Here is a 16,830-nt window from a genome sequence, read left to right as displayed (position 1 = left end):
CGGTATGCGTTGAAGTTGTTTCAGGAGTTGGCCGAGGCTCCTGCGTAGAGAGCGTTTCCGTAATCCAGCCTGCTGCTGATGAGGGCCTGGATGACCATTCTTGTTCCGGTGGGGCTCCACCTGTAGATCTTGCGGAGGGTGTTGAAGCAGGAGGATGAGACGGCATTTAATTGCTTGGTCATGGAGAGTGTTGAGTCAAGGATGAACTCCAGTTTGCAAGCGTGGTCGGTGGGTGTCGGTGCTGCTCCCAGTGCGGTCAGCCACCAGGAGTCGTCCCAGGCTGAGGTGGTGGAGTTGAGGATGAGGACCTCCATCTTGTCAGAGTTCAGCTTCAGACAGCTGTTCTTCATCCACTCGGGACGGCCTTCATTCCTTTGTGGAAGTTGGTTTTGGCAGTGAGGGGGTCCTTGGTGAGGGAGAGGATCAGCTGGGTGTCGTCAGTGTACGTGATGATGTTAAAGTTGTGCAGTCGGGCGACATGGGCGAGCTGTGCTATGTAGATGTTGAACAATGTCGGGCTGAGGGATGATCCTTGGGGTACGCCGCAGATCTCTAAGGCTACGGACCAAAAAGGGGGAGGCGGACGCTCTGCGTTCTGGCGGAGAGGAAGGAGGTGGTCCAGTCCAGAGCCTAGTCTCGGATCCCTGCGTTGTGGAGGTGTGTGCGTAGGGTGCGGTGACAGACATTGTCGAAGGCGGCTGATGGGTCCAGGAGGATGAAGGCCGCGGTTTTGCCATTGTCCAGCAGGGCCCTGATGTAATCGGTGGCAGCGATGAGGGCAGTTTCGGTACTGTGGTTGCTGCGGAACCCAGACTGGAACGGGTCCATGATGTTGTTCTCCTCGAGGTAGCGGGTCAGTTTTACGTTGACGGTCTTCTCGATGACCTTCACCGAGAACGGGAGTAGGGAGATGGGCCGTAAGTTCTTGAGGTCCTTCGGATCTGCCTTTGGTTTCTTGAGTAAGGCGTTGATCTCGGCGTGCCTCCAGCTCTCTGGGAAGGTCGCGATCTCGTAGGAGATGTTGATGGCCTTGCGGAGATGAGGTGCAATGGTGGCGCTAGCTTTGTGGAAGATGTGGTGTGGGCATGGGTCTGACAAAGAGCCAGAGTAGATGGTGTTCATGATTTTGATGGTGTTGTCGTTTATGTTGGTCCAGGTGAGCAGGGGATTGGTGCGGGTCGTGGCCGCGGGGTCTTAGCTGTCGGTAGCTGTCGTGGTACCCCGGTTGTTGAAGCTGTTGTGGATGTCTGCGATCTTGAGATGGAAGAAGGTGGCAAGGGAGTCGCACAGGTCTTGCAATGGTGGGATGTCATCGGTGTTGGAGCTGGGGTTGGAGAGTTCCTTCAAAATGTTGAAGAGCTCTTTGCTGTTCTGCACATTGTTGTCGAGGTGGTCCTTGAAGAAGTCCCTTTTGGCGGATCTAATGAGGTGATGGTGTCTGCAGATGGCGTTCTTGTGGGCTGCGTAGTTGTCCGGTGTCTATTTGCGGTGCCATTTCTTCTCTGGTTTTCGGCAGGTTTGCTTGGAGGCCTGGAGGTCCGCGGTGAACCAGCTGGCTTTCTTGTAATTGTGTCTGTTGGAGGGTTTCTTGATCGGGGCAAGTGTTGGCGCAGTCGTCAATCCATCGCCTGAGTTTGTGAGCGGCGGTGTCTGATTCGGTGGGGTCGGCGGGTGGGCTTCGGGCGAGGGTGTTGTGTACCTGATCTTCAGTGACTTTGCTCCAGCTGCGGCGGGGATCTGTTGAGTACGGTGGTGTATTTTTACAGCCACACAAGCTACAAACAGAAAATGTTATTCACCCTATAAGCATTGTAAGCATCTTTTCGTAATGTGTAGTGCTTTAGATTTTCATGTGCCTCCCCTCCTCCCCAGAGGCCTGTGTTGATTTAAAATCTCTCCCATTTTTCGCTGGTTGACACTGCACAATGCGCATAGAGCACCTTGCTATGCTTGCCTAATATTCAAGACATGTTCTCACCTGTTGTGCAAAAGACCATTTTTCAGGGTGTTGGTGCCCATGCACATTCCCTACTAGCAGAAGAGCCACAGCTCTTGTGACTCGAAAGACTTCTTTGTAGAAAAACAGCCTGAAAACATCCGAGTCCAGCATTAGATAGTAGGAGTATGCAGAGCATGTGAATCTACAGCACTACATGCTACAAATCGATGCTCATAGGGTAAGCAGCATTTTTCTTCTGGTGACTACTTTGTCTACCTGCAGATTCCTCACAACCCCAACTTTCTTCCGGTTAAGGACGAGTAAGAATGGTCCAATTAGACTGCTGTGTTGCACTACTTTAATAGGCAAAATTCCTTTTTCTTTGCCTCTTGAGCACAGGAAACATGGAGGTGAAACTGATATGTGTGCACCAGTGTAGGGGCTTTATGTCTCCAGTAACATCACCGAGCAGTCACTTCTAGTGCTAAAATGCTGTCAATCGCCCCCACTGGCTTGGACAAGCTTTGAAAGTTTCCAGTCTGCCACCGGGAAATTTCCAACATGTGACAAATCTCCAGGTAGATAAGATTATCCACCAGAAAGATTGGTACCGAAGTTTAGTCACTTTTTTCATTTTCTTAAGCTCTTCATAGCCGCTCTGCCATACGATATTTCACCTTTTCTCATGCTATGCGATAAACAAATATTCAGGAAATGGTATGGAAATCCTTACTCTCAAACCACAGGTGAAAATATATTAGTAAATATTGCAACCTTAGTTACTAGACAAAACAATATTTTCCTTATGCTATCATTTTCTTTCCTTACATTTGTAACAGGGGAACGATTTCCGAGGCTGAACCTTTGGATAGACCAGTTACCGAAAAGCGCTATGAACAGGTTTCTCATGTTACTCCTCCCCCATCACAGTACAATCAGTCTTCTCAGATTATTGTAAATAACAACGTATCCCTGCCTTCTCAGCAAAAGCAGTCCATTCTGGAAGGTAAATGTTGATTCAAAATGTTTATATTCTTTTGGTTGTGTTCGACATTTAAAAACAACTGTTATCTTACAAGTTGAGTTGTTAAATGCTTATTGTTTGTGAAGTGAAGGATTGTATTGTCTTTCCTGAAGAAATGTAAAATTTTGAAACAGGACTCCATTTTACCCATTGCAAGCTAAAACCTTCATCTTCCTTGCTAATTTTTGAGGACTTTATGAAAGAATATATGATGTATGTAACTTGTATTGTTTTGCAAATTCATATATATTATCTTGTCTAGCCTTCATGTAATATATTTTTCACATGCAATGTATTTATTCTCTTACAGTGATGGCATAAGCCCATGTCCCTAACCATATAATTGTATACTGTTGGTAAAGAGCATACCAGAAAAATGTATACATATATTATAGTGAACTAAAGTAACTAACTCAAGCCTTTGAGTAATTGTAATTTACGCCCCCACTATGCACAGCGCTATCATAAATGATCTCATGTTAGATGTCATCAGTGATTTTATCAGTGCTGTCATTAAACATGTGAGTCATGTAATATGTGAGGGCGTAAGCAGTGAATGACGAAGGCGCAGGTTATAGTTACTTCAGGGCTTGAGTTATGCCTAATATATCATGTCTTCCTAGGGCATCTTCTTTAGACACCCAGGAAAAATAGGTTTAAGTTTTGTCTTTAAATATTTCTCAGGAGCTGTGGAACCCCTTAGCCCCCTTCAACTCTTAAAAAACAAAAAAGAGAAATATGCTAGTTATGTCTCTGCCCACCTTGGTGAAAATCAAAATATCATCATGGAATAAATTAATGAATGACTAGCTGTTGTGTTCGAGGCATATGGGCTGCAGATGGTACATTTATGAATAGATCGCCATCTGGTGTTGGGCTCGGATGATTGCACTTTGTTTTTCTTCTGGAGAAGTCTTTGTCGTCATAGGTGACTCCTCCTCTCGGTGTTAGTGCGCATGGGCATCGGCTCCATCCTTAGATTGTTTTTTTCCGCCATCGGGTTCGGATGAGGATCGAAGCGCTCCGGACGGACTTCAACAAAGAAGGTTATAACCGGCACGTATTCCTTTCCAAATCGACGGTATCGTTATCGAACGCGACTGCACCCCATACCGACGCGATTCGAAGGACGACGACTACGAGAAACTCGACGTAGTCCAGCCCGGGGTCCATGGAAAGGACTCCATTCAAAAAATGTCCAACGTGTGGTGCTAAGTTCCCACACAAGGACCTACACGAAGTGTGCAACCTCTGCTTGTCCCCTGAACACGAATCCAGGGACTGTGAGGCCTGTGCAGCATTCTCGTCAAAGTCGACGATTAGAAACCGTCGAGCCCGAAGACACGAGGTATCGAGAATGCAGTCACAAGCAATCCCGGAGCTGTTCGAGGACCAGCAACCAGAAGAGGAGGAAGAAGAGGCCGACGAGGCGGGGTCAGAAGCGGACGAGTCCGACGTCGAGGAAATCGACGTCCAACAAACCGTGAGTGACGACGTCCCTTTACCGAAAAACAAACCCCGCACGGTGTCGACCCCGCCCTCGAGCCCGGTCAGACAACCGAAAAAAGTTTCCAACGCCCCGCCTTCGAGCCCGGCAACGAAACAGAAACCGAAACACTCGGTCCCCCATCATAGTGGTTCCGGTTCCGATAAACCAACCACATCGACACCGAAGCACCAAGTAAAGGAAAGCTCGAAGTCGAAGCAGTCCATGTCGACACCGAAGCACGCTTCGGCGCCGAAAACACCCTCGACACAAGGGACATCTTCGATACCGAAGAAGTCGGATCCGAACAAAACTTCGGCACCGAAAATACAAATGGACATTTCAAAGAAAAGACACCTTTCGGAACCGAAAACTGCGGTACCGACACAGGAACACGGAACGGATCCTAAACAAAAGACTTTGTTTATTGACCCAAAGACTGGCAAGGTAGTCACAGAGCTACCTAAAAAGAGGAAACAGGAACATTTGGACGACAAGGCTCATCCAAAGAAGAGAACAATGGGGACGAATACAACTCCTCCCCCTTCTCCCAAACCTCACACACCATCTCCGCCTATTCCTCACAATAGGCCAGATATTCCTCCCACACGTCCATCTACACCTACAACAGATGGAGAAAGTGACACAGGGGAGGGGGGACACCCTGGGGATGATGAGGACACAATCCCAGAGGAGGCAGACCCATGGGAGGAGTATAATGTGGGATCAGGTAATGATACCGACCTTGAGTCATATCCCTCAAAACCTTCACCTCCTGATGACAATACTGGGTTTGCACAACTCATTACTAGAGCAGCAACATTTCATAAGGTAGACCTACATACAGAACCTCTAGTACAGGACTTCTTATTAGAGACACTACCTACTGCACAAAGAACATCAGGAACACTACCAATGCTAAAAGGCCTTCTCAGTCATACATCAGAGATATTCAAAGACCCAGTGAGGGCTAGGGTATTGAACCCAAGAATTGATAAAAAATATAGGGCAGCTCCAAAGGACCCAATATACATTAAGGGACAAATTCCTCTAGACTCACTAGTGGTCACAAACGCTCGCAAGAGAGCAAACTCTTTATCTACGGGAGAAGCGCCACCTCCTGACAAGGAGTCTAAACTAATAGATGCCTCTGGCAAGAGAGTAGCATCTCAAGCGGCAAACAGTTGGCGCATAGCTAATACGCAAGCACTACTTGCAAGGTATGACAGAGCGCATTATGATGAGTTAGAAACACTCATCAAACATCTCCCTAAAGAACATCAAAAGAGAGCTGATCAACTTATACAAGAAGGGAAGTTAATTACTAACACTTCAATAAAGTGCGCCCTAGACGCGGCAGAAACTGCGGCAAGGTCGACAAATACAAGCATCATGCTAAGGAGACATGCATGGCTCAGAGTGTCAGGATTCAAACAAGAGGTACAAACCTCGTTACTTAATCAACCTTTTGATGGGAAAACACTTTTTGGCACAGGGACAGATGAGGCCCTAGAAAAAATGAAAAAAGATACAGAAACGGCTAAATCAATGGGAGCATTGCAGCAGCCGACACAAAGAGGTTCCTTTCGTAGATCCACCTATAGAGGAGGATCCAAAAGTACAGGTACAAACCAACAGCAAACCTCTTTTACACCTACATCACCCAGAGGTAATTCTAGAGGTGGATACAGGGGTAACAACAACAAGGGTAGAGGTCGCGGAAACAACAACAACCGCAACTCTCCAACCCCAAAACAGTGACTTCATAGAGCTTCCCCCAGACCATATAACACCGGTAGGGGGACGCCTATCACAGTTCCTACCTGTCTGGGAAAACATCACATCAGACAAGTGGGTAAGACAAATTATCCAACATGGTTATTGCCTAGAACTTACAGCTACCCCACCAAACATCCCCCCCAAACAGCGTCCAATGAAACAAGATCACCTGACACTGTTAAAACAGGAAGTAATATCACTGCTAGAAAAGCATGCCATAGAGAAGGTTCCACAGCACCAACAGGGAACAGGAGTATACTCACTATACTTCCTAATCCCCAAAAAGGATGGGTCTCTAAGGCCAATACTGGACCTAAGACCTCTCAACGCATACATAAATTCGGAACATTTCCACATGGTCACGCTCCAACAAGTACTTCCTTTACTGAAGAAAGGGGACTTTCTTTCTACACTGGATCTAAAAGACGCTTACTTTCATATCCCTATTCACAAAGCCCACAGGAAATACCTCAGGTTTGTGGAAGAAGGACAACACTATCAGTTCAAAGTCCTCCCATTTGGTGTCACGACGGCACCAAGAGTGTTCACAAAATGCCTGGCAGTGGTAGCAGCTCACCTAAGAAGACAACAAATTCATGTCTTCCCATACTTGGACGACTGGCTAATAAAAGCCAGGTCGCAAGAGGAGTGTCTGCAACACACACAAAAGACAATTCAGCTACTACACCAGCTAGGGTTCACGGTGAACTACACAAAGTCACACCTACAACCAAACAAAGTTCAACAATATCTGGGGGCTACCATAGACACAGAAAAAGCCAAAGTGTACCCCAACGCAATAAGAGTCCAAGCAATGCTTACAATCATTCAGAGATTTCAGCCACAACACTCACTAACAGCGAGAGTGTTCATGCAGCTACTAGGCATGATGTCATCCTGCATACTGCTAATACCATATGCAAAACTACAAATGCGTCCGCTACAAGAATGCTTAGCGACACAGTGGAATCAGGCTCAAGGACAGATTACGGATCTGGTGTTGGTAGACGACCGCACACACCGCTCTCTGAAGTGGTGGAACAGAACAAACATTACCAAGGGGCGGTCGTTCCTAGAGCCAATTCCACAGGTGACAATAACAGCAGACGCATCGCTCACCGGATGGGGAGCACATATGGACAAATACACAGTACAAGGAAGGTGGAGTGTGCAGGAAAAGACACTGCACATCAACTATCTAGAACTACCGGCAGTGTTTCTAGCATTGAAAGCCTTTCAGATACATGTTATCCACAAAGCAGTCCTGATCAGAACAGACAACATGACAGCCATGTATTATATTCAAAAACAGGGGGGGACGCACTCTCTCCAATTATCCAGACTGGCACAGGAGATTTGGAGATGGGCCATTCCTCAAAACATCTATCTGTTAGCCGAACACCTACCAGGAGTTCAAAACCAGATAGCAGACATCTTAAGCAGACAGTCGGAACAAATACACGAATGGGAACTGCACCAACAAATACTGCAGCCATTCTTCCAAAGATGGGGACAACCAGAGATAGACCTATTTGCCACTCATCAGAACGCAAAATGCCAAAGCTTCGCGTCCAGGTACCCACATCACCTGTCGCAGGGCAATGCGTTATGGATAAATTGGTCCAACAAATTTGCATACGCTTTTCCCCCTCTCCCACTAATCCCATTAGTGGTCAGGAAACTGCAACAACATTCAATGACAATGATACTAGTAGCACCCACGTGGGCAAGACAGCCGTGGTTCACCACGCTCCTGCAACTCTCACAAGTGCCACATCAAAAGCTACGAATTCTACCCATGCACCTTACACAGAACCATGGAGAGATAATGCACCCAGATCCAACTCAATTGAACTTAGCGATCTGGCTCCTGAAATCCTAGAATTTGGGTACTTAAATCTCCCCCCAAATTGCATGGAAATAATTAAACAAGCGAGACGTCCAACCACCAGAGCATGCTATGCAGCTAAGTGGAAGAGGTTTGCTATACACTGCACTAATAACAATATCAACCCTCTAGACGTATCAACAAGGGAGATTATTTGCTACTTGTTACACTTGCAGCAATGTAATCTAGCGTACACATCTATCAGAGTACATCTAGCAGCTATAGCAGCATACCTACAAAACAGGCAGCACATATCACTGTTCAGAGTACCAGCGATAAAAGCATTCATGGAAGGTCTTAAAAGAGTCATTCCACCAAGATTACCACCTACCCCAGTCTGGAACCTCAACGTAGTACTCACCAGACTAATGGGGCCACCCTTCGAACCTATGCATAGGTGCGAAATACAATTCCTTACATGGAAGGTGGCATTCCTTATAGCCATTACCTCACTCAGAAGAGTAAGCGAGTTACAGGCATTAACAATACAAGAACCATTCCTACAGATACACCAGAATAAAGTGGTTCTTAGAACAAACCCAAGGTTCTTGCCTAAAGTAATTTCAGCATTCCACATCAATCAGCCAGTGGAATTACCAGTCTTCTTTCCAAAGCCACAGACGGTGGCAGAAAGGGCTCTACATACACTAGATGTTAAAAGAGCCATTTCATACTACATAGAAAGAACACAAGGTTTCAGGAAAACTAAACAACTATTTGTAGCATTTTCCCCAACACATAAGGGCAATCCTATCTCTAAAGCAGGCATCGCAAGATGGATTGTAAGATGCATACAAATATGTTACATTAAAGCAAAGAGAACATTAACTGTTCCTCCTAGAGCTCATTCCACAAGAAAACTAGGAGCATCTATGGCATTCTTAGGGAACATTCCCCTAGATGACATATGTAGAGCAGCAACTTGGTCTACACCACATACATTCACAAAGCACTACTGTGTTGATGTACAGGCTGCACAACAAGCCAGAGTGGGCCAAGCTGTATTAAAAACTCTATTTCAGACAGTTGCGACAGACACTGGTGACCACCGCTAGGGAGGTAACTGCTGTACAATCTATTCATAAATGTACCATCTGCAGCCCATATGCCTCGAACGGAATATGCTACTTACCAGTATGCATCTGTTCTTGGCATAGAGGGCTGCAGAGTGGTACATGCCCTCCCTGCCTCCCCGGAAACCTGTGTCTGTCCCAACATTATCTTATTTAGATACATTTACATGGGCATATCTTTATGTACTACACTACACTACTCCATCTAACCCTACTATGGCAAAACAATCTAAGGATGGAGCCGATGCCCATGCGCACTAACACCGAGAGGAGGAGTCACCTATGACGACAAAGACTTCTCCAGAAGAAAAACAAAGTGCAATCATCCGAGCCCAACACCAGATGGCGATCTATTCATAAATGTACCACTCTGCAGCCCTCTATGCCAAGAACAGATGCATACTGGTAAGTAGCATATTCCATAGTGCACGGCTCCTCGGGTGAGTGTCCTGGCGCTTGACATACATGTAGATAGGAGGCCTGTCAGATAAGAATAATACATTCCCTAAAGGTAGATTTTCAGGGATTTTGTAAAGGTTACTTTGTCTGTAGAGGATTTCAAATGGGCAGGCATCTGGTTCCACATCATAGCAGCCAACACCATAAAGGAGGAGTCCCTCCCCGTTGTTTTTTAAAGCGGGGGACTGATAACAGGCCAGCATTGCTAGAGGGCAAGGACTTCCCGGCTCTGTACTTATTTATTTATTTTTGCAACTTATACAGCGCAAACAAATGCCCGTAGGCATCTCTGCGCTAGAAACTGTGTATGGGTTCCCAAAGGCTGGGCCAGTAACTATTCCTGATCAAACAACCAGGTCTTTATTTTTTTGAGGAATTGCATCAAGGACGGGCTTTCTTTGATAGATGCTGGTAGGGAGTTCCATAATCTGGGAGCTGCCACTAAGAAGCGTCTATCGCCCCAAGTGACTGTTTTAGTTCGTGGAATCAGCAGGAGTTTGAGGTTGTTGGATCGGAGCGATCTTGTGGATGAATGGAACCTGAGTTGGGATTTCAGGAAGTGCGAACCATAGTTGTGCAGTGCTTTATAGACTATGCACAGCGCTTTGAACTTGATCCTGTTCCGAATCTTGAGCCAATGAAAGTCCCTTATTGTCTCAGAGATTGGTGAGAACTTCGGGGTTCCAGACAGGAGGCGGGCTGCAGCATTCTGGATAGTCTGCATTTTGTTGGTCACTCTGGCTTGGGCATTGATGAATAAGCTGTTACAGTAGTCGAGGGATGACAACACTAGGGAGCTTACCAGTGTCTTACCTGCTGCGGTTGGTAGGAATGGCATGATTTTCTTGATCAGCCTAAGTTTATGGTTGGCGGTGGCTGCTATTTTGTTTGAATGGGCCATAAGGTTTAGTTTATCGTCGAAAGTCACCCCAAGATTTCTGACAGTGGGGACTGGTTTAGGGGGGGATCCATGCATGGGGGGCCACCAGGTGGTTGACCAACCGGGTGGGAGATGTCCAAAAATGACAACCTCCGTTTTTTCAGAGTTCAGTTTTAGGCAATTGGAGGCCATCCACTCTCCGATCGCCCGCATGCCCTCTTGGAAGTTTTCTGCCACCTTTTCTCCATTCCCGTTAATGGCCAACACAAGCTGCGTATCATCTGCGTATGAGGTAAGGCTCATCCCATGGGCCTTGATGACAGAGGCCAAGTCCGACACATAGATATTGAATAGTGTCGGACTGAGGGATGAGCCTTGGGGTACCCCACACGGTAGTGAGAGCTTGTCTGATTGAAAGTGCCCCAATGTGACCACCTGTGATCTCCCAAACAAGAAGGAGGAAAGCAAATTTTTTGCCGTATGGCGGCTGCCCATGTTTTCGACACGGTCCACCAAGATCTTGTGGTCGACCGTGTCGAAGGCTGCGGACAGGTCGAGCAATACGAGTATTGCTGTACCTCCTTGGTCCCGGATCACTCTTATGTCCTCTGTTGCTTTAATTAGGGCAGTCTCTGTACCATGGTACTTGCGGAAGCCAAATTGGGTGTTGTCCAATAATTGATGTTTCTCTATAAACTCTGAGAGTTGTATGTTCATAGCCTTCTCCACAACCTTAGCTAGGAAAGGTAGGCTGGCTATGGGGCGGTAGTTTTTTAGTTGGTCCTTGTCCAAATTGGCTTTCTTCAGTTGGGGTTTGACCAGAGTGTTCTTCAGGGAGTCCGGGTATATCCCTGTTCTGAACATTGCATTGCAGATTGAAGCAATGTCAGGGGCTAGGTAGTCCATGATCGGACGAATGACCTTGAGAGGACAGGGGTCTAATGCAGAGCCTGATTTAATGGTAGCAGTTATGTCCTTAATTTGAGTTTCTCCAAGGTCTGTGAACTGGGACAGTTCGGTATTTTGAGTCCCATTGTCGGGCATGGGTGAGTTGATTACTGTTTTAGTGGAAAACGCTTGGTATATATCATTCACCTTGGTGAAGAAGAAATTGGCCAATGAGTCACAAAAGACTTGGGATTGTGGCGGATTTAAGTCCGGCGTGTTTCCCGCTAAGATCTTCGTTATTTCGTAGAGTTTTTTACTGGAGTTTTTAGCAGTGTTGATCTGTTCAGTAAAATAGTTTTTCCTAGTCTCAACAATGAGGGCTTTGTATTGTCCAAGTACTTCCTTATAGCTAGCCTTACTTTCAGCGCTAAAGGATCTGCGCCAGTGTCTCTCCCTATTTCTGCAGAATTGTTTCTTATTACGTAGTTCCTCTGTGAACCACGGGGCCGATGGCGTTGTTCTGTTTCTGGATGTTTTTTTTATTGGGGCTACGGAGTCAGTGGCAGTTCCTAGCCACTCCTGAAATTGTCGTGTGGCAGAGTTAGGATCAGTGGATGGATCAGGTCGAGTTCTTTCGAGTAGAGCCGTTAGCTCCATCTGATCAATGTCCTTCCACACCTTGAAAGCTAGTGGTTTCCATGCGGGGTCAGGTCTAATTCTATTAGTTTTGACTGATATTCTTATTAGAATGGCGAAATGGTCAGTCCATGGCATTGGTAAGGTTTCTGTTATTTTTATGCCTTGCATGTTAGAGAAGATGCCGTCTAAGGTGTGGCCAGCTTTATGGGTAGGGGTAGTGACCAGTTGCTGAAGACTCAAGGAATCCATATCAGATATCAAGGTACGGGTATCCTTGTCGGAGGAGTTCTCAAGATGGAAGTTCATATCGCCCATTACTGTGAATGAATCTTCCAACGACGGAGCTTCTAGTATTGCGCCTAGGGTTGGCTAGAAAGCTGGTACGTGCGCCTGGGGGGTCGGTATAGGAGGATTCCTTTGAAATGGAACGACGAAGTGAGTTTAAGATCGAATAAAAGGGCTTCACAGGAGGTGGAAGGGGTGTGTGATATTCTTACAGTTAGGTGGTCGCGGGCGATGATGGCTAGACCTCCTCCACGCTGCCCTACTCTATCTAAGCGGTAGGCTTTATAGGCTGGGGGGGTCGCAACTGTCATGTCTGGATCTGATGCTTCATCCGTCCATGTCTCTGTTAGAAAGAGGCAATCTAAGTTATCCGTGATGAGGTCATGTACCTCCTGCCGGTGCTTTACAAGGGATCTTGCATTAATGAGTGCTACGGAAAAGTCTGTGAGCTTGGCTACTGTGGCAATGTTTGGTTTGACCTTTTTATTGGCTATTAGTAGCTTAGTGTTGCAGTGAGGGCATATGAATTTTGTGGTATCCAGGAGTGTATACGGATTATATTGAGCACATTGGGTGTTTATCGTGCGCAGTGCCATCAGTGTAGATTTGGGGTAGGCTAGTGGAACCTGTCGAGGATATTGATCAGGGGTTCTGGCCCTAGGCCCGGTTCCGGCACGGACGGGCACAGACGGGCTTGCCTTGGGTGCGCCTTCGGCGCGCAAACGGCGCGCCCGCTGCGCGTACGGAAATGACACATTTGTATGGGATTGTGTGGTTCGTCAAGTGGGGGCGTGGCCTCAAAGGGGGCGTGTCCGTGTTTCGCGGCAGGAATGGCGGAGGTGAGTTAGCTTGTTATCCCTCCCGCAGCAGCGCTGAAATCCGCTGCGCGGGTGAATCAAGGAGCCAGCGATCTGGTATGATCTGGTGAGAGAGTCTCTATTTAAAAATACACAACACATTATTCGTGACAATCAAGGTTAAAAATGGCTATCAGCTCCCGGATTCCGCCTCAGGAGACACAGTTACTAAGGGGCACAGGGGAATAAAAACAAGTCTGGGCAAGAAAGCAAGTTAGGCACAGGGAAAAAATACAATATTAGGCAAAAACAATGCAGGCAGAGCCGTGCAGCAGCGAGGGGAGCGACCTGCCTGCGAGCAGGGTCATAGGTCAAAGACACAACTTCAGCTTATCTATTTGTGTCTATAATACTGTCTACTAACCACATATTCCCTACATCTTTAATGTGGCTACTAGTTTCATGATGCACACCTCTATTAGCTGCATTTCTATCCCCATCTTAATGTTCACTGGTGTGTGCCTTACAATATATCTCCATACATTGACCAGTGGCTCCAACGTGTGCTTAGCACCTTGTGGGCCCATGGAAAGCTAATGGATACTCCTGTTTCTTAATTTAAATATTCTTTCAGATAATTACAGTGCATGCTTACTACCGGCTTCTCAGGATGTTCGGCGCTTTTTTAATATAGCCCGCAAAATGCTTAAAGTTGCTTACTGCCTTTTAACATGCATATCCTATTCGGTTACTGCAGCGTATAGTCACTGCTAATCCTCTCCTTCAATTAGGTAGATCCTATTTTGTGAAGGGCTTGGTGAGTCAGTGTAAGCGTTTTCAACATTATGCTCTTGCGAACTGGTAGCCAGTGGAGTTTCTCTTGAAAATGAGAGACGGAGGAGTGTTTAGGTAACTGATAGAGTAGGCTAACCGCTATGTTCTGAACCACTTACAGACGTTAAACGAGATAGTCGGGAGATGCAGGTACAGAACATTCACTTAGTCCAATCTTGAGAAAATCAGTGCCCGGTGCTTTAGGGGGAATTTCCTGAGCATTCATATAATCCAGAAGCAAGATTTCACAATTGCTGAAATCTGAGTTTAAAGAAAGGTTGAGAATCAAAATGCCCAAATTTCTTGCCACTGACAATTCGGGGAGAAGGTGGGGGGTTACCACTGGGCCAGGCTCCTGTCCACCCTGGGAATGGGTCCAACCCAAACAGTAAGATCTCTGTTTTGCATGCAGTTTGTTTGCCCTTAGCCAGTCAGTAGCACCTTCATGCAGAGTGCAAACATGTGTTTGGCCGTTGCTGAGTCTCCTTCATACGTGAGCTGAAGCGAAATATCGCGGCCGGCTTGCTTGGGCCCGCTCCACCCCCAAAGGCACAGATAAAGAGCCTTGGCATGTGGCTTGACGGCTCTCTTGATTTCACCCACCAGCCTACCAAGCTCTCAGCCACTTGCTATGGACTGATGAGAATGTTGCGGAAATCATTCCCCTCCTTCCACTCCAGGAGAGAAGAATTATGGTACAGGCCCTTATACTCTCTCGCCTGGACTATGGGAATGCCTTATATCTTGGAGCCCCTCAATCTACCATCCATAAACTGCAAGTAACGCAGAATTGTGCAGCTTGGCTGCTTTCTCAGACTCCGCGATGGCAGTCTGCAAGACCAGTCTTGAGGAATCTTCATTGGCCCCCCATTCCAGCCAGGATACAGTTTAAGGCTATGTGCCTGGCTCATAAAGCCATCTGGAACACTGGTCCAGCTATTATGCACTCTCTGGTCACCTCCTATCTTCCTCACAGAACCCTGCGCTTCAGTTCTGTATGCCTGGCCATCCCCAAGAAAATACGAAGAGCGAGTGTGGGCGGACGCTCCTTCTCGTTTAATGCCGCTAAGATCTGGAACTCTCTCCCCCTTGCTCTTCGAGAGAACAACAATCTTCTGGCCTTCCGGAAGCTCTTGTGGGAGGTCTTGTGGGAGGCCTCAGGGTAGCCATGCGCTATATAAATAGAACTTCATTCATTCATTCATCGTCCATGTACGATATAACCCTAATGCCGAAGGACTCGACAAAGAACATTAATGGGGTCATATATACATTAAAAAGAGTAGGGCTCTGGAAGAGCCCAGAGGAACTCAGAAGGTTGGGCCATAGCCCTTAGGCCACTAGTTACAATCTTAAAGATCTCCTTTCCATTATTGTCGTCCTCTTCGATACATTGGGAATAGAAGGTGCTACAAGATTGCTTTGTTAGGGCTCATGAAGCGAAAAGCCCTTTTACAGGCGTTTTAGAAATGGACCTGTACATTCCACAAATTCCACACGTTCGTGCGTGTGTTTTTTCTTTTCTGGTCTGCTATTGGCCATCACGTGTGGTTTTGTTTTAAAGCGAGCATACCATAGATCAGAGGCGGGCACATAGCTCCGCCCCTGGCCTATTGGTTTCTCCTACGCGCATTTCCTGTCATATGCTTTAAATTATCGGGCCATACTCGTGCTCAATAATTCAAAGCATATGGCAGGAAAGGCGCGCGCACCACTTGCGGCTTTGTTTCCCCGATTGCAAGGCATTACAAAGATGGCTGTTACACCGGAACACTGCAGCACAGAAGCAACGCCGCGATCTTCACCAAGATGGCGCTACCACCGACACAATGATGTAAGACCCATGATATCGGCTTCCATAGGAAAGGAACCCACTGTAACATTTGCAATACTGTTCCAATCAGCGTATGATGATACGTTCATCCAATATACTATTTACTATCGTCTTGTGTTTTTCATTTCATAGAGCATTTTTCGTTGTACACTTTAGGTTCCCATACAAAGATGGCGCATTCGTTAGAACTTGGTAAAGTTTCTTAACTTCACCAAGATGACTTTGGTCCTTTCCTATTTATGAAGCTACATTATATGGTTCCGGGAAATAAAGGTTCCTTCCCACATTCCTGTCACTGTGTTTCCCTTCTTTCTGTTCCCTAGCAACCCTCCGCAGCCAATGGGCGGCCACGTTGTTGGGAGCCTCTTCCTCCGTGGGTCTCCCGCTGCCCGACGGTAGCTCCCTCCGTGTCTGCCGCACTTCTCGTGGGCCCGTTACCTCTGCCCGGCGGCTTGGCTCCTACGAGGCCCGCCTGCCCCGTGCTCAGCCCGGTCACGGGAGCCAGGCCTGCCGCGAGGCCTCTGCTGACGGCGCGACTGCTCCTCATGTAATATTTACAGGCACGAGGAGGACAGGTGCGGTGTCACCTTTCCGTGCTCCCAGCGGCCTCCATTCCTCACCCCCCAAATAAACATACATGCCCTCTAGTACCAGCCTCACACCCTCTCACCCCTTCACTCACCCCCTCACATCCCCTCACCCTCATAGCCCTTCACCCTCATAGCCCTCACTCCCCCCTCACGTCCCCACACCCTCACATCCCCTCACCCTCACATCCCCTCACCCTCACCCTCTCATCCCCTCACCCTCTCATCCCCTCACCCTCTCATCCCCCTCACATCCCCTCACCCTCACATCCCCTCACCCTCGCATCCCCTCACTGCCCCTCACCCTCACTCCCCCTCACACACCCCTCACCCTCACCCTCAACAACACACAAACACCCTCACCCTCACACACACACCCTCACCCTCACACACACCCTCACACACACACCCCTCACCATTACACACCCCTCACCCTTA

General features: G+C 47.3%; 1 protein-coding gene across 5 annotated transcripts in view; it reads left to right on the top strand.

The window, feature by feature from the left end:
• The window catches only part of TJP1 (tight junction protein 1), a 736,246-nt gene that overhangs the window by 619,678 nt on the left and 99,738 nt on the right, over positions 1–16,830 (top strand). For all 5 annotated transcript variants that reach the window (XM_078684928.1, XM_078684927.1, XM_078684925.1 and 2 more), the window contains one exon: positions 2,779–2,945. In XM_078684928.1, the coding sequence (XP_078541054.1) occupies positions 2,779–2,945 (167 nt within the window). The remainder of the gene's footprint in view (positions 1–2,778; positions 2,946–16,830) is intronic.

This window comes from Lissotriton helveticus, chromosome 3_2 (assembly GCF_964261635.1).
Source record: "Lissotriton helveticus chromosome 3_2, aLisHel1.1, whole genome shotgun sequence".
Classification (NCBI taxonomy): domain Eukaryota; kingdom Metazoa; phylum Chordata; class Amphibia; order Caudata; family Salamandridae; genus Lissotriton; species Lissotriton helveticus.
This window is presented reverse-complemented; position numbering and strand designations above follow the sequence as displayed.